At 54.6% G+C, this 21,668-nt stretch overlaps 1 protein-coding gene across 1 annotated transcript in view; it reads right to left on the bottom strand.

Annotated features, from left to right (window-relative positions):
• Positions 1 to 21,668, bottom strand: part of Fam20c (family with sequence similarity 20, member C) — a gene marked incomplete in the record, with an annotated part of 49,720 nt that overhangs the window by 6,344 nt on the left and 21,708 nt on the right. Inside the window, 2 exon segments of the mRNA XM_005397963.2 lie at positions 2,325 to 2,440; positions 3,818 to 3,910. Coding sequence (XP_005398020.2) covers positions 2,325 to 2,440; positions 3,818 to 3,910 — 209 coding nt within the window.

Genomic DNA, 21,668 nt, shown 5'->3' with positions numbered 1-21,668 from the left:
CGCACTTGGCTCTGGAGAAGCAGTGATGGCAATTTTGGCATCGGATGGGCTGGAAGTGCAAGCAAAGCAAAAATGAAGCAAATGAAGCCAAACGGATTTCGTTTTCTAAAACGGGATCAAAACTGGCTCCTGAGACTCTGTTGCTTCCCAGGGAAGTGAGTGTTCTGAAGGCTTTTGGAAGAGATCCGCTGATGCAGTGCAGTCAGGGGTGCAGAGGGCCAGGGAGGCTGCGCTCAGAAGCGACCAGCAGGGACCAAGAGTGGCTGGCCAGGTGAGCCACCTCTGCCAGGGAGGCTTCTCAGGTTTTCATGAGAGCTGATGACCAGCAAGGAAAATGTGATCTTGATCAGGTGCCAGAGACCGGGCATGGGGAGGCCACAGGGCAGGCTGAGCAGAGAGGCGTGAGAGATTTCACAGTGGCACCACCACTGGCAGCCATTGGTAGCCTCACCATGGGGGGGGGGGGACTCCAGGAACTGACAGCTCCCTGCTGAGGGTGGCAGGAATCCCAAAGGTCAACCAAAGTGGGTGTGGAGTATCTTAATTTGTCTGCTTACACTAAGAACTGGCTCAGTCTTTGCAAAAACCAAAATAGGACAAAAACAGAAAAAAAGAATCTGTAAACCTTCACTATTACGAAATGACCTAAAAATACCAGGAGCTGGGCACAGCACATTGCACAGGAGGCCTCCCTTGGGCCCTCCTGCCTGGGAAGAGGGGTTTCCAAGGTGCTGAGTGATGGGAGGTAGAAAACACAACCCCTGCCCCACTTGCCAATGTCCAATGCAGTGGACCTTCCCGTGGTGCTGGCCTCCCTGTCCATGCTGTTGGCAGGAACCTCCTGCCTGGAGGCTTTGGGAGTGCTATCACCTGGGTCCATGGCTGTGGGGCCCCCAGCCCTCCTTCACCCACTGCCTGGATACTGCAGGCAGTGGATGGTGTCAGAGTGGGTGACACCGTCCATCTGTATGGCCTCGGCCAGGCCATGTGCTCAGTGTAAGGAGATGCACTGGTCCCTCCCCTTCCCAGGTGTGTAACTGTATTCATCTTTTGTTCACACCTGAGAGCCCAGGAGTGAGGCCTGGTCTAGAGCAAGGGCATTGGTCCAGGTGGAAGATGTTGGCAACTGCCAAGCTGGGTGGGGCTCCTGAGAACAGGAAAGTGACTCTCTAACATGCTTTTGGCCTTTGAAATACATTGCTATACAGGTCAAAATAAAAACTGTAAGAGGCAACAGACGAGAAGCAGCTAGGTGTCTGATGGCAGGTGGGGGCCAGGGAGTCAGTTCCTAGGGACAACGGGGACACAAAGTGGGGCTGGATGGTGCTGGGATGATGGGGTTGGAGAAAGACTATCAGGGCCATGGCTGGGCAGGGGGTGGGGTGAACAGGAGTCCAAATGCCAGGATCCCAGCAGCAAGCCCCGGTTCCAGGTTGGAGGTCAGTTTGGGTTTTCTAAGGGGAAGCCCAGGCAGGGATGATTCTGGGCATGACCAACCCTCCCAAGAGCCTCCTGACGCATAGGCTCTTATTTAGCCCCTCCTGCCAGGCACCAGGGACCAGGGGAAAGGGAACATTCTTCTTTGCTTCTCTGGAGAGCTCTGTCCTATTTTTCTCTTATGAATGGGTTCTAAGAGAGGAAGAGACCATATGAAAGCTGGGTGAGTACTGGGTGAGGAAAACAGAGCTTAATTAAATTAGGAGTTCACAGCCCTGGATTCTGACAGCTCAGCGAACACAGTTAAGAAAAAGAGGGCAGAGTATAGCGGTCTGAAACATCTACACAAAATGAGCTTTTAGGTTGGGCTTTTATGTGCAAGCACACGCTAAGACACAGCTCATCAAGGGCTGTTACTGGATTTATGTGATGAGCTACGAGGTTCTGCCCATCAGCACACCTGCCTGTGGAGACCACTGGGTGTTTTTAGGAATGGAAGGGGCTCCCCAGACCCCAGCATGCAGGGTGCACCAGTGCCAGGGGCTCAGTGTGGGCCGCTTCCAGGAAGGGCTCAGAGGAGAACGGGTCAGTGGAGTCTTGAATGCAGGTTAAATAGCCAGGGCAGATGAGTAATCAAATACCAAAATAAACAGTGGGTAACAGTGACCATAACCCTGTGCCTCGCATGGGGAAGCGGTCAGTGATGTGGCCACACCCACACGGCCTCTGGCAGACAGTTAACGTGGGGTAGTTGGACACCCACAGACGGAGCACGCTTGGCCCCCACAAAGGACCACGAGCTGAGAACCAGTGTTCTGCAGCAACTTCTCCTTTCAGCAGTGAGCCAGATCACTGCATCACAGGCCCCAGCTGTTAGGCAAGGCTACCTGGAGAGATGAAGAAGGTTCTCCACAGCTTCTTGTCCCGAGTCACATCCCGGATCTCCTTGGTCATGTTGACCATCCTGCCAGCCACGGGTGGGACTCGGCGGAAGTCCAGGATCCTGGCAAGACAAGGGCAGAGAAAGGACTCTTTACCACCCAAGACTGATTCTCAGTGGCCACCGTGGAAGTCAGGGAGCCACATTCTCTTGCCTTGGTCTAACTCAACTGCCAGCTGTGGCTCTGCCAGCACAATCGGGTGGAATGTGGCCGCTGCCTCATGCACTGGCGTCGGCCTTGCCAGGCACCCAATCACTAAAACATGCTCTCATTCCAGGGCTGAATTTAAAATGAAACTAAATTAAATTAAGCATTCTTAATGGAACTCTTTCTGAGTGGCGCTGCATGCACGGCCACTTGCCTAATTAAATGGAGATGCCGACGTGAGCTCTTCCTGCTGACACAGGATGTCTCAATGGGCTGGCTGGAGAGGGGCCAGGCAAGGAGGGGCGGGTGGGGACCCCACCACCTCCTCCTGCCCGCCTATTGTTGGCGCCCCCAGGCTGAACTGTCTGTTACATTAACAAGCCGCCCCACGGGGCCACGTGTCCTAGGCAGTGGCCTCACTAGCTTGGGGCCACCGCTGTCCTTTTCTTTGTCTCCGTTGCTCGAAGTGGGTGAAGTTGTGGAAAATAAGACTCCTGGGGATTTCTGCAGTGACCGCATGTTTTGAGACACCCGGGGTCCTGTTAGATGCAGACTCTGGTCTGCGGTCCTGGGTTCAGCCCAACGCCGCATTCCAGCCAGCCAGGTCAACGCTCTGGCTGGAGGACTCTGAGCCGAGACCTGTGTCCGGCCAAGGAGGCTCGGAAGCCCGAGCGCCAAGCCCACCCTGTGCTGTGGTTGTGGTGGGGTCTTTGTCCTCCACACCCTGCTGACCCCAGGGGCAGGGCTAAGAATCCCCCCTTCCGGGCACAGAAACAGATGACTGCCATACAGCGTGTGTGTCAGCCACCTTGTCTGCTCAGCAGCAAAGGGTCAATCGGAATTTGTTATTAATCACGTCCTGCAGTGTCTTCGCTGCCCCTTGGGAGACAGGTGACAGGGGACCTTCACTCATTCTCTGCCTCCAGGAAGCCTTCATGACTTCCAGAGAGCTCACACCCATGACTCTGCATGTTAAAATGCGCAACACGGAGCCCTCCACCCCTTCCCCCTTTGTTCCCAGCCCCCACGACCCACCATCCATCCCAGCCACTCCTTGCTGGGGTGGGCAGCAAGCAGCGCCCCATAGATCTCAGGAACCGGGGGCAGGGCCCACCTTGCCCACTAAGGGCAGGGGCCCCAGGCAGGTCATTCCCTCCGAGGCTCACTGTTTTGGCTGCCGGGTGGGGTGTGAAGTCTAACCACGGGCTGCTCTGGATGGAGAGCCCCGAGATGGCAGCTGTGGGGTGATTACGATGGTAATGCATTGCGGACCCCAAGGCCAGGGGCCTCACCTGTCCAGGTGGAAGGCGGCGATCTCCGCATTGTGCCTCTCATAGTCAGAGAAGTAAAAGAAGTCAGGGGGTGTCTCCTGCTCCCTCGTTTGCCTGGAGAAAATGGGACAAAAAAAAAGATGGGTTTGTCACTGAGAACAGCTCCAATCAAGTAGGCATCTGTGACCTGCGGCCTTCCAGGGCTGACTTACATTTTGGAGAACTGTGCTAACCAGGGTCACAGCTGTCATTAAAAGTTAAAGTATGTCCACTACAGCCAAACATGGTATACCTAAAAAACCATTCAGTACCCAAGTCTCATCATGGCCTTATTTGCTGTGTTTTACCATCTCGTCTGCTCTCTGGCTCTTTACACCCTGTGCCTGCGGGTAGAAACGCATTGCCTGGTGAAGCTGCATCTCCCCAGCCCATGTTCAGTGACCTCAGGGAGCAGCTCATTCTCACCTGCAGATAGAAGTTTATACCAGAAAAGCGGGCAAACTCTGTCAACCCGGCCCCCAGGAGCTGGGCAGCACAGAGCTGTCAGCCTACTGCCAGCCAGACTATGCCAAGGTCAATGGGCAAAGGGAGTGCCTGCCTCTAAGTGGAGATTTGGATTGGCATGGCCCTGGGTGCGCATTTTCAGGGAGGGCAGCCCTGCTGGAGAGCAGGTGCCCCCTAGCTGGACACAGGATTCTCCAACATGCGGGCCTGGGACCTGGTCTGGTAGGACAAACCATCCCACAGACTGGCCTTGTTGCCATCAGTTCCCTGGTGGGAAGGACACCCCGCTGGGCCCTTTCTGAAGCTTGCTATCCTCTACTGGGTTCTGGGCCTCAGTTTCTCTGCTCTCCCACCCAGTGCCTGAGCTGAGTCAAGACCACCTGCTGTTTCCTGCACTTGACCCCAGTTGTTAACCTCCCACCTATGCTCAGAGTGTTCCATCCTGGAACAGCCTTACCTCTGAGACACCAAATGGCTAAACCAGCTTTTCCAACCGTGTGTCTTATGGACACCATGCCCAGGACCTCCTGGCACATGGGTGTCCTCAGAGAAGCTGGGAGTTTGGGTGACAGAGCCCTAGGACCTTCCTTGTCCCTGGAGTATGCATGCATATGGGAGTCCTGTCCATGGTGGTGGGAAAGAGGAGGGCTCTGCTGGATGACAGGACCCCTCCTATGCTGCTGGGGCTCCTACACACCCTACGTAGGCCCATGGTACATGCTGGGTGCAACCTGGTCCCAGCGCCCAGGACTGGCTCTGCACGGGGCTTGCTGTGTGTGCAGCCTACCTTGGCCACTGTTTCCCTCCCTCTAGGACTCCTGGACTCAGCACTCAGTGACTCCCAGTCCCTGGAGGTAAAGCCGGCACCTCTCATCCCTGTATCTGGCCAAGGACATGAAGCCACAGGCAGGAAATGTCATCCAGTGTCATTCTGCAAACATGGATGGTCTCCAGTGCCTCGGGCTCTGGGATGTTAACAGACTTGGGAGGAGGCAGGGACCAGTCGCAGGGCTCTGGTGAGTTCCTGTCATGCAGGGTTTGACCTTAAGAATCTGGAAACATTAACCCATCATTATGCGAAATGTCTGAGATGGTGATTCTGGCATGCAATGTGGGTCCCCTGGGTGCTGCTGCTGTCCTCACCAAAGACAGCAGGAGGCTTCCAGTGGGGGAGGACAGAGTCCAGGCTGCAGGTGAGGGCCACAGCTGTGCCAGGTGGTTCCCTGAATATCACTTATCCCAGTAACAAGATTTCCTCCTCCACCTTTCCAGGAACCCGTGTGTAGCGCTGGTGCTGGGGACACACTGTTCCTCCTGACCCTTGGAGGTTCCTGTGTCTGGCCAGGCACCCTGCTACTGGGGGAGCGCTGGTCTGACCATGTGCCAAGCGGGGGTCATGCTGTCCTTGTGTGCTTCCCCAGTCCACTAAGTGGAGGAGGCTGACCATCAGCTGCAGGTGGCAAATGGGTGCCCTTGAGGGTGGTGTGCTGCTCCCACTGGGCAGGGCTTCTGAGGTTTAAGAGTCTGGACTTTGTGGAGTCTCTTGGTTTTTACATGTGGGCAAATGATTTCATTTCTTTCCAGCACTGTGGATCAGACCAGGCCTGTCAGTCCCCTCACTGATCCAGCCGTGAGCTTGTGAGGTTGAATAATGCTTAGCTCAGAAGCACTGGCTTTCAGCAAGCCTGTTCTCAGAACACTGGCTCTTCCAGACTTCCGTAAGTTTTAGCTGGAAAAAGGGTAAGGACAGAGGCAGGAGTTCTGTTCTTTGAGCTTCCTGGAACCTCAGGTTGTACGTGTTCCTGGAACAGCCTGTACAGGATGCTTTAACGCTATGCCACAGGTTGGTTTAGATCACTGTGGAACGCAGAATTATTTCCTTTGGGAAATCCTGGCCTCAACTCATGGTTAGGCAGGCAGAGCTCATTGTTGGCCCTGGGTGCAACCCGTGAGGAGCAGCGCCAGGACCCACAGCAAGGACTCTCCTGGGACCTCTTCGGGTCTGGCTGACCTCCTTCCCATCTGGAAAATGGGTGCCTTCAGTCTCTGTGGGTCTGCCTGTGTGGCCTTGGCCTCGTCCCCAACCCTGTATAGACTGGCAGAACTTCCCTCCAGGAAGGCTGTGCTACTCTGCACTGGCCAATGCAGCAGTATTGCCCATGTGTGGGCACTGGCCACTCAGAAAATGGCTAGATTCAGGGAGGAGCCAGCCTTTAAATCTTAATTTAATTAATTTAAATTTAATTAAGTGCCTGTGTCTAGTGGCCATGTGCCAGGCAGAGCTCTGTGGCCTCCGTATACCTTGGCCTGCCCTCCTTTCCTGCCTTCCTTCCTCTATTTCTCTGGCTGTCACCTCTGGAAAGCCCCCTGGAACCATAAGCTCTTTCAGGGCTTCTCCTTATCTGTACCTGGGTACATAACCCCATGAGCTATTGCACATGTGACCTTTACTGAACCTCTCTTTACTCCTGCTCTGCACACACGAGGTCTGCGGAAGGGTGTTTACCAGACAAACCTCAAGTCTGTGGCTGCATCTCAGCTCTACCACTGACCAGCTATGGAAACCCCGCCCTCCCACCAAGCCTCAAGTATGAGCCCTACAGGGAGAATTAGAACAGCTGCCTCTGAGGCAGGGGCCTTGAGATGAGTGTACACGGAACGGGCACACTGTGTGTGCTGATTCTCCACCTGTCCTATCCATGTGAACTGAATACCCACTTGGAGCTCTGTGGGTTGGGCCCTTGGAGTCTGCCCTTTATGATCACACAGCAGCAGCGACTCTGCGACACTAAGATAGGCAAGAGGTGGGACAAACCTAGTGGTGTCCACCCAAGGCCCTGGTGGGGCTGGAGCAGGATTCAGTGTGGTTAAATTCTGTCTGTCCACCGCAGGTATACACATGCACATACCACTGCACACACAATCCTGCTGGAGCAGGATTCAGTGTGGTTAAATTCTGTCTGTCCACCGCAGGTATACACATGCACATACCACTGTATGCACACTAATTTGTGCATGTGTGTACACACACGCACAGACCCTTAGAGCAGAGCTATTTGGGGGCTCTTGGAGGGAAGGGATTAGGTCCTAGCTCCACTGACTTTTCTAGGCACAGCTTTGCAGAAGGGCTGGGAAAGAGCGTTAGTGGCTGTGAAAAGGCATTTGATTTTCCAGCTGTAAAAGGAGGCACAGCTTGAGCAGCAGATGAGTGGTGTACCTACTGCAGTCAACTGCACGAATCTGGTCACTGCAGTAGCCCATCTGGTGGCTCCCGCCTGACCTATGCTCTGCTTTAGTTAAGGGTAGGCTGCAGAGAATGCAGGGAGCGGCCCACGGCCCTGTCCATTTCTAGCAGGGCAGGGCTGAGGGGATGGGATGGCTTCAGCCATACACCTGACACCAAGGAAGGATCTCCCAGTGCAGTGGAAGCAAGTGGCTTCTAACAAATCTCCCCCATACATCCATAGGATGCGGGGCCCCTCGTTCCCTGGGACTTAGCCATTCCTGCTCACCATTCCTGCTTCAGGACTCCTCCGCGGGTGGAAACACTCTTGTCCCAGTAAATCTCGAGTCTGCTGGGGCTTCTCCTGCTCCAGCTGCCTCTTTCAGAGAGCACACCTGAAAGCCAGCCTGGACCCTGCTCTGCCACCACGTGCATTTCCCTCTAGGGCCTCCCCGCAGCCCGAGACAGACACGGCTCCCTCCCAAGCAGCAAGCCTTTGGCACAGGGACACTGGGCAGCATTGTTCCCTGTACAGCAGGAAAGGCCTGGGGGCAGGAGTGTCCTTCCCCGGGGATCCCATGCCCAGCCAATGGCTTGCTTCAGGACTAGCATTCCACAGTCAGGGACTAGTGAGGAGTTGATGGGGGCACAAAGTGGCCTCCATCCACCTGCAGCCTTCAGCTCGTGCCCATGTAGTCACCTCCACCTACTGGGGAGTGACACGCACTCGCAACTGGATATGCAAGACAATGTCTGCACAGGGTGCTAAACAGGGAGCGGATCTTTCTGCCAATACCCTGGCCTATCTTTCTCTCCATCACACTGCCTGGCCCTACCAGCAGGTCACACATGTGACACCCAGGTGCCTCTGAGCCCTGAGGCTCCAGGAAAAATCCAGATACTTCCTTGAGGCCTTTCTGACCTGGCCCAGAACAGCTCCTAGTTAATGTCACTGGGTTCTGAAAAGCAGGCAGCTGTCCCAGGCTAGTGGCAAGGTGCTCTGGGGCCTCTTGCCCCTGACGTGTCCATATCCACTCTGACCTAGACACTGGCTGCCCTTTTTCCTCTCCCAAGGGAATGCTGGTCACTGTCAGAGACACTGAGAATGTACCCTACCCCTGGGGAGGGGCAGCTGATATCTAGGAAGGGTCAGGGGATTCTTGTACTGTCCTTATATGAAATACCCATCTCTGTGGAGCACACCAGTCTCTGGAACCACTAGCCAGGGGCATCACGGCCCCTCAGTACGTACACAAGAACCACAGAGAAGCAAGACTGGTGTATGTCACACTCTGCACATTCCATGGCTCTGAATCCTGACCCTGAGGCCTGCAGTCACCCACACGGTGGTCACACAGCCTCCTATCTCTTTCTATAAGACATGAACCACTATACTGGCTGCCAGGTCACCGAGAGGCTGAGCATCTTGCTGGAAGTGCTTCTTGAAAATGACCTCCCTGGTGTTTACAGCGGAGCAGGGCCCAGATTGGCCAAAACCCACTGTTCAGGGCCATGGTTCACCCACCAGATCTCACCTGCATGCAGGACTCTCCCCAGGTACTCTGCAATGATCCTGCTCCACGGCCATGACAAGTGCAGCCACCACCCTGGCCTGGTACTGAGGTCCACCCTCCACTGGCCCAAATGCCATGGCCAGTGGGGGGTGCACTTCTCAGTCCCTGCGCCTCTGGCACCCCCAACTTTCTCATTATCCACCACAGTTGTGAAGGCCCTAATGGACACTGCAGAAATGCTGCAGTCTGATGTGAGCTGCTGACCCTAAGTTCCGGGGCCATGGGACCAGGTGGGTGCTTGGACAGGGCCAGGGGTTGTTCACGCCCACAATTAGCTTCGGGGCACCTTGGGGTCACTTGAAGGATGACTGTGCCCATCACACCCTGGAACCCTTAGATCAGGATCCTAGGGGTGGTGCTAGCGGATTTCAGTGTTCTACTTGGGCCCTGACTACCAGGCTGTCCTGCCTAAGCCCAGGCTGCCTAGGCCCAGATACTTGGTCATGTGTGGCCACCTCCAAGCTCAAGTGGTCACCGAGGGAGGGCAGTGGCTAGTGGCCTCTCTCCAGGACATCCTGGACATGTTGTGCCTTGGCAAGTGCTTCTTTTTGATGTCCTGGAGCTCAGCTCCATTTGTATCCAGCAGGGACCCGGACTTTCCCCAGGCTGGCAGTGGCTGGGTGATCACCATTCCAGGATGTGTTCTCACCCCAGCCTCCACAAAGGAGGTCTCACACCCACCTCCACATAGACCCTGGTGGCCACTGAGCACACGGTTAACCTGGAGGCCCCTTATTGGCCAAGCAGCTGGTGGCCTTCTGGGTTGACTGTAAATTTTGTGATGGGCCTGACACCCGTGTGTAACTTGCTCCCTTCCTCCCTGAATTTCTCAGGTGACCACGCTGCGCTGCTGCCCACAGTTGGCTACCACCCTTCCAACACCCTCAAGCTGTGTGTCACAACAGGACACTCAGCAAGAGTGACCATCTGGCCACCAGTCCCCGTCCATCCTCATGTCTGGGCCACGTGCCCTGTATGCATGTGCCATGGGCTGTTGTCTGTGGGCACTCGCATGCCAGCTTCCATGTTTGCAGCAGGATGGCTCCCCAACATGAAGGAGGCCACCCTGCCTCCCTCACCAGCCACAAAGACCCCTCTCTCTCCATATTGCACAATCCTCAGCCTGGGGAAGCTTTGAGATCCCAGGCTCACACTTTGTCCCCACAGTCTACTCCATGGTCCCCAGGGCTCTTCTGGGAAATTCCCACAACTCCTGAGCCTTGTGGTGGAGTTGCGTCCTGGCCTCTTGTTGGGAGCTGTTCCAGGCTTCTACAGGCTGTGTGCCCGGGGCAGGCGCCCAGTTCAATCTGCACTGATAAGGCCTCCAGGCAGAGCCAGCACAAGGCAGTCCCAGAGGGTAAGAGGCCCTGCCACCCAGCTGAACCTGCTTGGGAAAGCAGTGCTGGGACCCCCACTGAGGAGGGGTTGCTGTGTGAGGTTCGAGGACAAGGTGCCTCCTTCCAGGTCTTCTTTTTAAAGTCTGCACCAAGCTGGGTGTGGTGATGCACATCTGTAATCCCAGCACTCCCACCTCCTGAGGCAGGTGGATTGCCATGAGTTTGAGGCCAGCCTGGGCCACCCAGTGTGTTCAAGGACAGTCTGAACTACATAGCGAGACCCAGAAAACAAAACAAGCAAAAAGTCTGCATCGAAACAGAGTGCAAAGATGGTTGGTGCTGGTGAGGAAACAGGGTGCCCCTGGTCCCTCAACCACTCAAATATGCATCTTTGGAAAATGCCCCCCTCCTACTGGGGCCCCCATCTGACAAGAAAGGCTGAGGGAACATGCCTCTGAGCCACATCTCCAGCCACAGGAGTTGGGCAGCAGAGCAGGGGTGGCACAGGGACATCTCTGGGGTTGCTGGGAGCCAGTGGTGCCAGGCAGCCCAGGAGGAGATAGGCTGTTGCCCTCAGAGACCCACGGGCTGGTGCCCTGATGCCCTCTCTGTGCCAGGCTTCCTGAGTCCTTCCTGGACTGGAGAGAAGTGCTGCCTTGGGTGCTCTGGAAAAGTACTGGGCCTGTCACCTCAGGCAGGGGACAAACTCAGTGAACTCAGCCAGCTGGCGGCCCCCCTTCCCCATCTGGCATGCTGTAGAAAGGCGCGCCAGGTGTGGAGGGCAGGTGAAAGGCGTAGTCCTGCCTCCAAGGTGGAAGATGTTATCAGATACTTGGTTGGCTGGGCACCCAAAGGGGGAAGCTGTCCTGAGCGGGAGGGGGAAAAGGGCAGCTGGGACAAATGTTTCTTGGCCTAGGAGGGCCACCATCCAAGTGCCCTGGAGCCTAGGGCCCAAAGTCACTGTCTTTGCAGCTTTGCCAGGTCACCGGAGACCAGGGCACACCCTGTTGGCTTCGGACACCTGCACCTGAGAACCAGGTGGGGTGCTCCACAGAACTGGCCAGGCTGCCTGCCAGCCCACCCAGATGCAGCTGCAGACTCCAGCCATGTGGAAAGAGGGGCTGCCCCCCGGAGGCCCTCAATGTGGGGACAGACAGGGGGGTTCTGGTTTTGTGTGTGTGGTAAGTAAAGCATCAAGTTCAAAAAAGAAGTTAGTAAAAGTAAATAAGTAAATTGAGTTTGTATGGGTGAAACAAAGGGGCCCACTGGGGAGAGACGCTTATCCTAAAATCCTGGAACTCACACGCAGGTCGCCAAATGCTGTCTTTGCCCGTCATCACCTGGAGCCCACACACACTTCCTAGGCTCTGCCGGGCTCTTGTCTGGTGAATCAGCGCAAGCTTTCCTGGTTGTGTTTGAGAAGACGCTGTCTATGCTGAGTTGGGGTAGCAGTGCTGGGGCGCTGAATGTCCATTGCTAAAATACACCATGGCGGGGGCTGGGGATTTAGCTCAGCGGCAAAGCGCTTGCCTGGCAAGCGCAAGGTCGTGAGTTTGGTTCCCGGTACCGGAGAAAAACCAAAACAAAACAAAACAAAAAAATAATAAAATAAAATAAAATACACCATGGCTTTCGCCACTCCCTTCTGAGACCTCCCTCATTTCCAAAGTCCCAGGAAGCCCCAAGAAAAATCAAGTGGCCCTCAGTGCTCCCATGGGTGGTGCGCAAGTGTGGATGGACTTCTAGGATGGGGTTGCTTGGTCCCCGGTCCCAGAGAAACTGTCTGTGCTCTCCAGCCACAGGACAGAGCTGCTACCACATCCTCACTGGGCTCCCAGAGGGCCCATGGTACTTTCTGAGTCACTTAACTATACACTGAGCTGACACCCAGCAGGATGCCTAGGGCCCTGCTAACCCGCACCCTCCTCACCAGACATCTGGGCAGAGCCTTGAGGCTGAGCTGAGACAATGACACTCTGCAGCTGGGACCCAGCAGACCGAGGACTGAGGCCTGTGGGTTCTGCCTTGCCCATTCCAGAAGCTGGGGCTGATTTTTGCCCACTGCTGCTCACCCTGCAAAACATCTGCCCTGGGACCTTAGGCCACCACCCGAGGTCACAGGGAGCCACCTCTGACCGCGTCCTGGCTCAGGCCTGAGCAGGAGACAGAGTTTCAGTGTTGATGGGGTGGGGTGGCATGAGCCACACTCCCAGGTGCTGTGCCAGTGGACGGAGACTCACAGGATCCAGGGATAGGCAGGATCAGGTGAGACCCAGCAGGGCCAGATCCCAGCACAGCACCTGTCTGTGCCTCCCCATGAGTGCCACACCTTGGGCCCAAAGACCACTAGAAAGACAGGCACCTATGGGCAGCCCCAAGGAAAAGCCAGGTCCTAGCTGGCACACCCTCTGAAGGTTTTCTACAGCCTCTGAAGTCCACCCACTTCTTCCTCTTCCCCAGAGACGAACACACTCCCCTTCCCTTTAGAAGGACTTTCCTTAGCTCCCAAGAAAACACAGTAAGTGATGGTTGTGCCTATTCTTACTATAGTCAGAGTGACTTCTGGGTTGACCCTCCCTCGTAATCTGTGGTGGGCTGAACTATGGTTCCCTACAGATGCCCATGGGGGAGTCCCCAGAATGAGCATGTGGTAACTCACATGGCAGAAAGGCCTCTGTAGACGCTGTAGAGATGAGGAGAGTCCTTCAGGAGAGCTTGCCTGACACAATGATGGAGTCCTCACAAGAGGGCCCAGGGGAGATGGAGCCACCGAAGACACTGCCCCTCTGTTTCTGGAGGTGGAGGACGGGGCCACGAGCAAGGGACACAGTGTCTTAAGAAGCAGGAAAAGGGAGCTGAGTCTTCCCCAGAGCCTCCTGCAGGAAGGCAGCCCATGGTGTGCCAGAGGGTCCTGCGTTGTCCTGGGCACTAGATTGTGACATCCATCATAGAAGCCTCAGGAAACTCATTTTTGGCAACTCCACAGCAGGACACACGGGCGACACGAGCTCCTCACTTTGGGAGGCTGTGAAATTTCAGATTCTTGTCTATTTCCTCTGGGTCTGGTCACACTATCAAGGCTAGAATTTATGACACTTTTAGGAAATGATGCAGAATATTCTGCAAGGAAGAACTGTACCATTGTTTCCAAAAACAGCTCAGAGAGGCAGCATTCAGTAAGCAACATGTGTCCATCCCCAGCTGGCAGTGAGTCCTTACGGGGCTCCCAGTGTCCCCCATTGTCCCCAGTCTAATGACAGGAACATCCGGGGAGGAAGAGGCGTGTGCCGATCACACGGCCGGAGAATGGCAGAGAATCTCTGGGGTTTCATCCTTCTGCCCACAAAGTCATGTTTCCTCCTGGACCAGAGCTGCTTCTGGGCACTGTGACTCCCTGGTGCCAGAGCCACCACTGTGAGGCCATACGATGCTGGCCACCTGGATGGGCGTTCAGGCTGCGGTGGGCACAGCGAAGGTGGAGCCACAGACTAAGAGGTCTGCGGCAGAGTCTGCTGGAGAAGATCCAGGCTCCTTGTGGGGAGGACTGGCTGTTTCCTTGGAACCCAGGATCCCTCAGACTGGCTTCAGCGGTCAGGAGAGCTCCTCTGGGTAGCTGGGGTGCTGGCTGCATGCCATGCACGTGCGCACACACACTGGGGATTGTCCCTCATGATTTCTGGCTCTGGCTGGGACCTGGGGCCAAGTCACTAGGAGCCATTCCCAAGTCAACCTTTAACTTGTGGGGGACTATTCCTCCAGGTAAATATAGATAAAATTGGTGGCTTTTACCAAAGCCTGCAAAGGAATAAAACCCCACACTAACCTGTCCCTCACTGTGAGCTGAGCACTGCACTGAGGATTTTGGGTGAGGCCCCTCCTGATTTGCCATGATGCCCATTCCACAGCTGGTGGGAGAGGATACTCATCCAGAAATGGCCAGATTCAAAGTCATGCGCTTGGGTCTGAGAATCCAATCCCAAGGCAGCTCTGGGAGCCACCGTGTGGAAGAGGCCTGAGTGGGGTATCCATGTGCCCACAGGTGGGGTGCAGGCCAGCAGGTCCCCTGGTAGCCATGTGGGGGACAAAAGGTGGAGCCAGGGTTGCCCGACTTCCCTCTCCAGGGATGATGGGGACAAGTGTTGCAGAAGCATTGCAGACCAGGTGGCTCAGGATGTCACCCCTTGTGGAGCTGTTGCCCTTCCCAGGCAGGGAATGGAGCATGCGGTTTGATTGTGTCCTGGGCAAGCATGCTCTCCAGGCAGCATGACTAACTAGGGGACAGAATGGGAGGTGGGAGCTGGGGCAAAAGCCACAGAAAACCACTGGTCACTTCTGGGGACGGGCAGTTGTTCCACAGCATTTCCAGAAGCCATGGCCCCAGGTTCCCCAGTCAGAGCTAGGCGTTCTAAGGCCCTAAGGAAGCAGACAGGAAACTGAGGTCCAGCAAAGGGTGGATCATGCATCAACCTTTGTGTATCCTAGAAAGCTACAGATCCCAAACCTGCAGTGTGGGCAGAAGGCAAGGCATGAGGGGTGGCTGTGGGAGGCTGGGCGTTCCAACAAGCAGATGAACCCAACAAGCAGGACCCATAGGACACATTCACTGGCCCAGAGCACATGGAATGGCACAAGTTTTCTCCCAGGGCATCTTCCTGTGTCTGTTCCTGAGGGCCACCAGCCCTGACCACCTGAGCTCCACCAGATCATGCTCTCCTTCTCTGGGCCACGGGAGACCCATGGAAGACCCCCTGGAGCGATCCTCTCACCCCATGTGCCAAGCTGTGACCCTAGATCCATCCCCCATCTGTGCGAGCACACACACACACAATGTGTCCCATACCAGCCTCCTGCTCCCTGGATGGCAGAGGCTGCTGGAACTCGCGTCTCCCACCAAAGGACTTGGCACATGTTGTCTCCAGTTGGGATGCTCTGTCTTGCAATCACTATTCTTTGTTTGTTTTGTTTTGTTTTGTTTGTTTGTTTTTGTTTGTTTTTTTTCCGGTACCGGGAATCGAACTCACGACTTTGTGCTTGCCAGGCAGGCGCTGTGCCGCTGAGCTAAATCCCCAGCCCCTTGTTTTGTTTTGTTTTTGTCTTTTTGAGACAGGATTTCACTATGCAGTTCAGGCTGGCCTCGAACTCATTTTGTAGCTCAGGCTGATCTTGAACCTGCACAATCCTCCTGCCTCAGCCTCCCAAATGCTGAGATTATAGGCATGCACCACCATGCCCAGGCCTTTGGAATCACTATTCTTTGTCCTTTACCATCTTTTCCACTGAGCAGACTCGCTGTGCTCACTGGTGCTAGGTTAGGAGCTGGCAACTGCACCCTGCCTTGTAAGTTGTTTCACAGGACATCTTACTGTCCATTATTGATTGGCTATGGCTGCTTTCATCCATGCTGCAGAACGAGCCCTTGGTGCTTCATGCTTCCCAGCTGTCCACTGGCCCTGTGTGTCTCACCTTCTCAGCACCAGCTTGCTCTGAAACTTGCCTGTGGGACCATGGCTCATGTGCTCCAGGAACAGGTGCCAGTGGCAAGATCACTCCCCATGTCCAGAGTTTCAAGGGAGATCTCACATCCATTGACTGTTCCATGCCAGAATTTGAGTCTCAGTGGAGTTCTGAGATGGACACCACTAGGGGAACTCTACATCAGGGATGAGGCGGTGGACTGTGGGTCACTAGCTATGGGGCAGCAAAGCCAGGGTGGGGCCAGCTGCCCTCTGTCCATCCAAGGCCTTCCTCATGAACCTCCTGGTAGCTCTTGTGACCAAATGCAGGGACACAGATGTCTCTCGAGGTTTCTTGGGCTGTTGCAATAAATAGCCACAAACTGGTGGCTTAACACTCCAGGCCAGAAGGCTGACAGAGGTGTGGGCTGGCTGGGCTCCTCTGCACGCTCCAGGGCAGTGTCCCCATTGCCCCTGCCAGTTGCCAGAGGCTCTGTGTATCCCTTGGTTCCATCCCACCTCTGTCTTCACAGGGCCTGTCCTAAATATCCCTCTTAGGAGGACAGCTGATGGCATTTAGGGCCCAGGATAGTCTAGGTACTCTTCCTATCTAAAAACCTTTAACTTGATCACATCTCCAAAGATCCAGTTTCAAAATAAGGTGACCTTTACATGTTCTGGGGATCAGGCCCTGCTATCTGGGGCCACCCACACCTGCCCCACCCTACCCACCCAGCACCAATCTCAGGGAGGCAAGAACCCAGAGAAGACAGACGCTCACTTTTTCCTCCTAAACACATGGTGGATCCCTGACTCACCCAACGCAGGCGTGGAGGCAAAAATTAGCCCCTCTGTCTCAGATAATCTTCCTGTCACTCACACAGCAGAAAACAGCCACCTTGTCATTAACGAGATATATTAAGCTACTTAATACCAGGTTTTCGGTGGGTGAATGTTCTGGAAGGTGAGGGGGCTTCTCCTTGGCAGTAGCTCAGCATGACCTTCAGTCTTGGATCGCACCGTGATATTTTGTGCTAAATTTGGGATCCTTTATTCTATACTCCGGCAGTGGTGGTGGTGGGGGATTGTTTGTCTGTTTCAAGGCTTGGGGCCCTGCTGCCCACTGGTCTTTCTCAGGTGGGGTGCAGTCCTGGAGGCTGGCTCTGAGATGGGAGGGCGGCTCTCTAGCATGGTGGGTGCAGGACCCTATAACTGGATCCCACTGGGGCAGGGACCCTGGTCAGCACCAGCCACACCTGCTTTTTATAGAGGGATCCTGGAAACAAGGAAGGCAGGGAGGCCGGGAATGGGGACACCAGTGATGGGGCTGGAACACAGTGCAGGGCAGCCACCCGAAAACAGTTCTCAGTGTAGAGAGAGGCCCTGCTGTGCACAGGAGTGTGCCCGCTGCTCACCTTGCCCAAGAGAGGCTGGACTCTGTGCATTCGGAGGCAGCGATGGTGACGAGGATCCTCTAATGTAGAGGAGTAGCCTCCTCCTGGCTGGAAGCTTCCCCGCAGGTCTGTCTCTGGAGGTTCTTTGGGAGGTGGTGGGCTGGCAGGAGCTGGGGAGCAGCCGTATGTCCTGGAGCCGCTGCTCACGTGCTTCAGTGCCCTTCTGCATAAGATGGCTGGTGGTCTCTGAGAAGCTTCCATGCCCAAGGCTAGGGATAAGGAGTTCCCAGGCAGGGATCCCTGAGCAGAATTGGTTATTCTATCACTGAGATGCTCAAGTGACTGTTCAGCTGGTCCAGCCCTGGAGGATGCAGGAGGGATGCAGCCGCATACACAGAGGCCAAGGCTCCGGCGATGGGTTGTCTGTCTCTGCGACTTGTGCTTGGGAAGTATTTGACCCGATAGCTCATGTGACTCCATGGAAACTGCTGCGCTCCAGAGAGCTGGCCATGGAGGCTGCCCCTTCCCAGCCTCTCAGAGCCCCACGCAGGGTCAGTGTCTCTGGGTGAGGGGACGGGATGCAGGCCTGGATCATGACACGGTGCCCTAGGGCCAGTCTCTTGCTGGAGGCTGGACTCTGGGTGTCCTTGACCAAAAGGAGCCTTGGACCCCTCAGTGGCACCCCCAGATCTCCAAGGATATGGAGAATTCTGAGCTTCTGAAAGGAAGCTGTTGCCCTCAATTACTCCTCAAAGTGGGACTCAGAGGAGGAAATCACTGGCCTCTCTGGCTGGGTGGAAATTAATTCAGAAGAGACTCTCCACCCTCTTATGGTCATGTAATGAAAATCAACATAAAAATGATTCAGAGATTTGTAGCTGTAAGGAAAGTCTATGGTCACTCCGCTGAAAGACAATTATGATGGTGTAGACTTGAATTCAAAAGCAAAAGCACCCAAGTCACTGGGTTTTTGTTTGTTTGTTTTTGTGGTTCTGGGGATTTACACTAAGCTACACCCCCAGGCCTTTATTTTTTATTTTGACACAGGGTCTTGCTAAGTTGCTTAGGCTGGGCTCAAACTTAGAATCCTCCTGCTTCTGCCCCCAGAGTGCTGGGGTGACAGGTGTATGGCACCATACCTGGTTATGATCACTGTTTTCAAAAACCCTCCTCTGCTTACCCAGGGTCCATGGCATGGCGGGGAGCAGTCAGTGGCAGTGAATAGGCTCTCATGGTTGCCTGGAGACAAAGGAGGCACTTTTTCCTACACTTCCTCCATGTGGTTCATCATTTTATTTAAAAGTAATAAAAAGACAAGATGCCACTACTGACTAAGCCAAGGATTAAATATTTAGCACTGAGGTTACTGCTATAGTCTTGTTTTCCCTCCAAGGAGCCCTAGATGTTTAGGAAATATTAATAAGAAAAATAAACTAAATCCAGACAGAAAAGCTTGTGTTTCAGCCCACTCTTTGGGCTTGTGGAAGATCTTAAATCTGCAGAATTTCCTTTTGGGGTATTAAAAACAACCAATCCTGATTAAACGCTTTTGAGTGAAATCCCCTGAATTTCATTCTCTCCGGTGCAAGGAAAATGAAGATCATATTTTCTTTCCTTCCTTTCAATCTTCCCTCCATTCCATGACAATCAGAACAGCTCACACCCCAGCAGGCACCTCAGTGGCATAATTACCAGAAAAACACACAAAAGATACTCTTGACACTGCTGTTGAGAATGTTCCTGCAGAAAATGACTTGCTTGCTTTGATTTTCAACAAAAGGGTCATCTTTTCAGGAGGGGACCTGAGGAACCATGTACACAGCGTGGCAGGACAGCAGGCAGGGGGCTTGCAGGAGGATAGCTAGGGGGATGGTCTGCATGTTGCCTGCTCCAGCCTTGACTCCCCATCTGCGTGCAATGTGGGGGCCCAACGGGTGCAGCCCATGGCTGTGCTCCTGAAGGTTTTGCTGGGTTTTTACCACTTATTCATTTCCCAGCCAAGTTCCCAGAACTACCATATAATTGTTAATAATTTCCTTTCCTTATTATCTTATTAAGTGAAGAAACTTCCAGCTGCCAAGTGAGAGCAGGAGAAGACAGCTGACTGCCATGATCAGCCTCAAGCAATGCTCTCTGGCCATCAGCAAATCCCCAACGCTCCCTGAGCCAGCATAACCCTTGCTGCCTGAGGCCCAGCCTTAGAAGATTGGGCAGCTGAGTGCAGGGCAGTGTGACTGTCTGTGCAGACCATACAGCACCTGTGGCCCTGACACTGGGTACCTGAGACCTGGCAGCAATCTCAGTCTACATGGTCAGGGAGATGCTACTGCTGTACTTCCCTAGGTATGCCAGGATTCTGAGCTGGGCAGCTCCCGGCCAGGCTTTCCCATGGGTTCAGAGGGTTTGGCCAGCTGAGGGGCACAGGCCACCGTGTTCTCTATAGCTGGAAATGGGTACACTTGGACACCAGGGGAAAAGCCTGCGGGGCCCCGACTGAATAAGGTGGGGTGGGATGAGAGGGACCCTTTCCATAGTGCCCAGGCCACATGGCTGACCAACAAGGCCCACCCATCTGTCCTCACGGATGGCCTGTGCATCTCACTGAGCTCCTTAAATGAATTTGTCCTTGATGACTGTGGAGCTCTTGACCCAGGGAGCAAGGAGCTGTGGGCAGAGCAGGATGGCTCGCTGGGGACAGATTCTCCCTGGGCAGCCCTGAGACAGCCTCAGCCTCTCAAGGCTTCTTGATGCTGGGAGTTTTGGGGGTCTCTCAGAAGCTCTTTGAGGACTGTTGCTTGATTTTTAAATTAATGAGGGTTTTTTTTTTAACTATAAAAATAATCCACTAAACCAAAAGCTGCCTGAGTGTCCTGGGCCCTAAGTACATGCTGTGTCACCATGTGTCATTTGAGAGCTGCTGCCCAATGGCCGGGGAGGGATGCAGTTGAGTGTTCTAAAGAGGTGCCAGTTAGAGATACCCCACATCCTGATGCCGGGTCTCTCTGCAAGTGGCGCCCAGGGGGAAATGTCCACCCCAGGACCTGCTCCAACCAAGGTCACTCTCTGCTCCTCCTGCTTTGTTTGCTGTTGCTACCTTGGACCTGGGCCTCAGGCAAATGCCCCCCCCACACATGTGCACACGTATGGATGCATGCACATTCGAGCATACATATGCACCTGCTCACTGTCACTCTCTCAGAGGAATCTTCTCGTCCACCTGTCTTAGGTCTGCCCTGCGGGGGCAGAGTCCTCAGCAGACACTGGCCACATTCATTTCTGTGCTGACCCCAGGCCTTGGGGCACTGGCCATTCTTCACCTGCCTTTTCTCTCTGCACCAGTGCCAGGGCACTAGCTGGCTTCTCCATGGCTCAAGGCTCTGGAAGGAGGCAGGAGGTGGCAGCCAGAGGCTCTTGCAATGTCCAGTACACTGGATGGCTCTGGACACTGGTCTCTTCATTCTCAGGGCTCATAGTCTGGATGAGTCTGCCCTATGTGTCTTGGGGACACTCTTGTTCCCCACTGACTCAATGCCCATACTCATCTGAGGAGCCGTCTAAGCAGCACATGGTATCAGGCTCTGGCCTGCAGTGGAAGCCCCAGCATGGCCCCAAGGCTCTGCATGGCCTCCAGGTTGCCTCAACCCCTGCGTTCCAGTGACCCCTATGGCCCTGATGCTAATGCCATTGTACAGCCCCATGCCTGTGTACAACATTCCTTCCCTGGTGCCTCCCTTGGCCAACTCCTCCTCCATTGGAGTCCCAGCCAAAAAGCTGCCCATCTCCAGCTCCTGAACAACAGGCTTTACCATCAATCGGTCATGCTCCTGCCCTGCTGCATAAGCCTGGCTGTCTCCTGCCCTTGCTCTCTGGATGTGTCACTCAGTGGGACTCCAGGGGGTGCCAGAGAGAAAATGAAAGGTCACCATAAGCCTTGCCTTCTCTCAGAGGGAAAGATGACTTACGCTTTACATGGAGCCCTGCAGGGCAGGTTAAGCTTCCTGCCCAGAGCCTGGGCCCCTAGCAGCAGGAGGGAGGTCCTCCCTTGGCCTCCAGGTCCTGTGGCTGCATGGTCTGCTCTTAACTTGTACCAGCCCTTGACTCTGCCATTCAGACCTCAGTGTGAATGCCCTCTTCTAGATCATGGGCACTTTGCCTGGATTGTGGGAGGAACCAATGGAATGGTCCTGCCCAACTATACCTACCTCCACCAGAATTCCTCAGCTCAAATTCTCCCCATGGGGCTTTCTCCTTTTTGAACTTCCTGCTCTTCTGTTTATGAATTACTGTCTGTCTCCTGCTGGAAGTTAACTCTATGCAGGGTGGGAGGCAGAAGTCCTACTCACCTTGAATCCTGACATGCAGGGGGCACTAGGCCTGAGCCAGGCGA

The sequence above is a fragment of the Chinchilla lanigera genome, unplaced genomic scaffold (genome assembly GCF_000276665.1).
Source record: "Chinchilla lanigera isolate Chin_1 unplaced genomic scaffold, ChiLan1.0 scaffold00059, whole genome shotgun sequence".
NCBI lineage: Eukaryota > Metazoa > Chordata > Mammalia > Rodentia > Chinchillidae > Chinchilla > Chinchilla lanigera.
This window is presented reverse-complemented; position numbering and strand designations above follow the sequence as displayed.